This window comes from Babylonia areolata, chromosome 7 (assembly GCF_041734735.1).
Source record: "Babylonia areolata isolate BAREFJ2019XMU chromosome 7, ASM4173473v1, whole genome shotgun sequence".
Classification (NCBI taxonomy): Eukaryota; Metazoa; Mollusca; class Gastropoda; order Neogastropoda; family Buccinidae; genus Babylonia; species Babylonia areolata.
The window spans coordinates 44,477,425-44,479,924 of NC_134882.1; the positions used below are offsets into that span (position 1 = coordinate 44,477,425).

At 40.4% G+C, this 2,500-nt stretch overlaps 1 protein-coding gene across 2 annotated transcripts in view; it reads left to right on the plus strand.

Annotated features, from left to right (window-relative positions):
* Positions 1–195: 195 nt before the first annotated feature.
* The window catches only part of LOC143284075 (DNA-binding protein SMUBP-2-like), a 41,204-nt gene continuing 38,899 nt past the window's right edge, over positions 196–2,500 (plus strand). For both annotated transcript variants that reach the window (XM_076590705.1, XM_076590704.1), the window contains exons 1-2: positions 196–454; positions 2,264–2,427. In XM_076590705.1, coding sequence (XP_076446820.1) covers positions 378–454; positions 2,264–2,427 — 241 coding nt within the window. In that variant the 5' untranslated portion in view covers positions 196–377. The remainder of the gene's footprint in view (positions 455–2,263; positions 2,428–2,500) is intronic.

Sequence of the window (2,500 nt, forward strand, 5' to 3'; positions counted from 1 at the left end):
CACCAGCAGGCCACGCAACACATAATAACTCCGTTCATTCACCCATCAATGCAACACACACACAGACACACACAGAAACACAGACACACAGACACACACACACACACACACACACACACACACAGCAAGAGCCATGGTTGCGGTAAAAAGATAACTCATGTCCCTGTGAATGACGTGAAGTGAAAGAGTGATCTCCCTGTATTTTCTACTTTCCTGCTGTCATGGAATCCTCGAAAGACGTGTGCACTAGTTTCATTTTCACAACTTGCTCATGAACAAGGTGTCTTTCTGACGCTTCGGAACTCTAGAACAACTTTTTGTGGAATTGTCTTCTGAGAATTTTGACACATTCAGAATTTTCAACTGAGTGTTCGAAAATGTCAGTTGAAGACTTCGTAACCCGCAGTCGCAAACTTCTTGAGAAAGAACGGGATGCAGAAATTGAAGAAACAAGGTTTTTACCAGTTTCCTTCCTTTAACATTCAGATTAAGTTAAACTTACCGGTTACCATTGGATATAATTCCGTTTAATTAGGGTGTTTGTCTACAACAAGGTACATGCTACTCGGTCAGACGGATAAGTCATTCTGACGAGTGTGTCAACAAGATAATTATTACTTGGTCAGTAAAACTCAGTTTCAGTATCAGAGATAGAGGCATTAAAGCATATGCCGAAAAAAATGAGAGAGAGAGAGAGAAAAAAAAAGAAGAAAAAAAAAGAAACATTGGTGTGGGAAGTAGGAGAAAATGCTTGGCGTACACCCATCCTACAAATGAGGCAGTGAGAGGCTACAAAATGTTAACTTACAGGGAAGAGAGAGGGGAGGGGCGTCACAATAGATGCAAATGTCAAAATCAGTTGAAGTATTTTTATGGGGGGGCACTTGATACTCTAGAATAGGCTGTGTACTGTTACATCAAAACAATGGTCAAGACACATTCAGAAAACCCATCCACGCACACACATACACACACAAGTATATAACTGAGCTGATGTCTATCATTTCTATCGTAGTATCTGTCCATCTCAGTATCTATTTTAGTATGTATCTATGTATAGATCTATCTATCAGTCTGTTGATCTGTCAATCTATAGATCTATCTATCAATCTGCCACATATCCACTGAAAAGACAACTACTGAGTTGTTCCTTTATACACTTTTCCTTAACTTCATGGCCATTCTGAGTCTTAGTAATTTGTCCAGTTTGGACATTATTCAAAATTTACATTTTATTTCTTATCAATTAGAATTTTCAACCCCCCCCCCTCCACCCCCCCACCCCTCCCACAACCTCCCCCTCCGCACTGACATATCTTTACATCTCTGTCTGTCTGTCTGTCTGTGTCTCTCTCTCCCCTTTGTCTCTCCCTCTCTCTGTCTTTCACTTAATGTGTCTATCTGTCCATATCCCTATTACCCGTCTCCTTATTTGCTGCCTTTTATGTCTCTTACATCTGTGTTTAAAATTTTATCGTTACTTTTCTGTGTTAATTTCACTTGAATCATTCATGTGTAGCATTCATGCTAGGGTTTTGTTGTTGTTTTTCCCTGGGGGTGTGTTAGTGTGTGTGTGTGTGTGTGTGTGTGCATGTGTGTGTTACTCGCTTCCGTTCCGTACAAGATGTGAGCGATGTTGTGTCTCTCAGTTTGACGCTGTGTTATACTCGTACATTATACATGTATTAAGTATTCAGTATAACTACGTTTATATGCGTACATGTTTGTGTGTCTCTTAGAACAACGGCAGATGTGCAAGTCGGCCAAAGTGCTAACTAATATCTTCACCGTTGGAAAATAAAGATTCATTCATTCATTCATTCCCCTTACCCCCTCCCCCCTCCACCTCCATTCCAGAGTGTGTGTGTGTTGTATGTGTGGAATAAACAAGAAACAAAACAAACAAACAACAACAACAACAACAAAAAACACAATACCCCACCCCACCCCCAATTTTTTACATTAGATTTTAGAATTGGAGACTTTTGATACGAAAATGTTCTGCTGGCCTTTATACTAATTATAGCTTGCGTAATAAATAAAGATTCTGGATATTGCCACCTGAAACTCGTTTTGTTCAGCCCTTAGCAAATGCAGCATGTTTCGAACACTGCATTACTGACTTGGCTCATTGTGTGTACTGTAAGATAAGAATTAAGATGTAGGTCTGTGGTCTGCATACATGTGTGTGAGATAAGATGCAGATTCTTCGCATACATGTATGTGTCAAAACTGACGGATGACAGATATTGAAATGTTGCAGAGTTCTGACTGAGCAGCTTCCAGCCAAGGAACTGCAGCGTCGTGGGGTGTGTCTGATCAAGTTGCGACTGGCGGAACGTGGTACTGGACTGTATGGACGCACTGTGGTTACCTTTCAGCCATATTGGCCAGGCAAAGACCTGCCCTCACACAACTTCACTCCCGGTAATTTTAAAAAATTTTTATTGTGTCAGTCTTCGTGCCTTGTAGTTTGTGTGAGAATGATATATATACTATA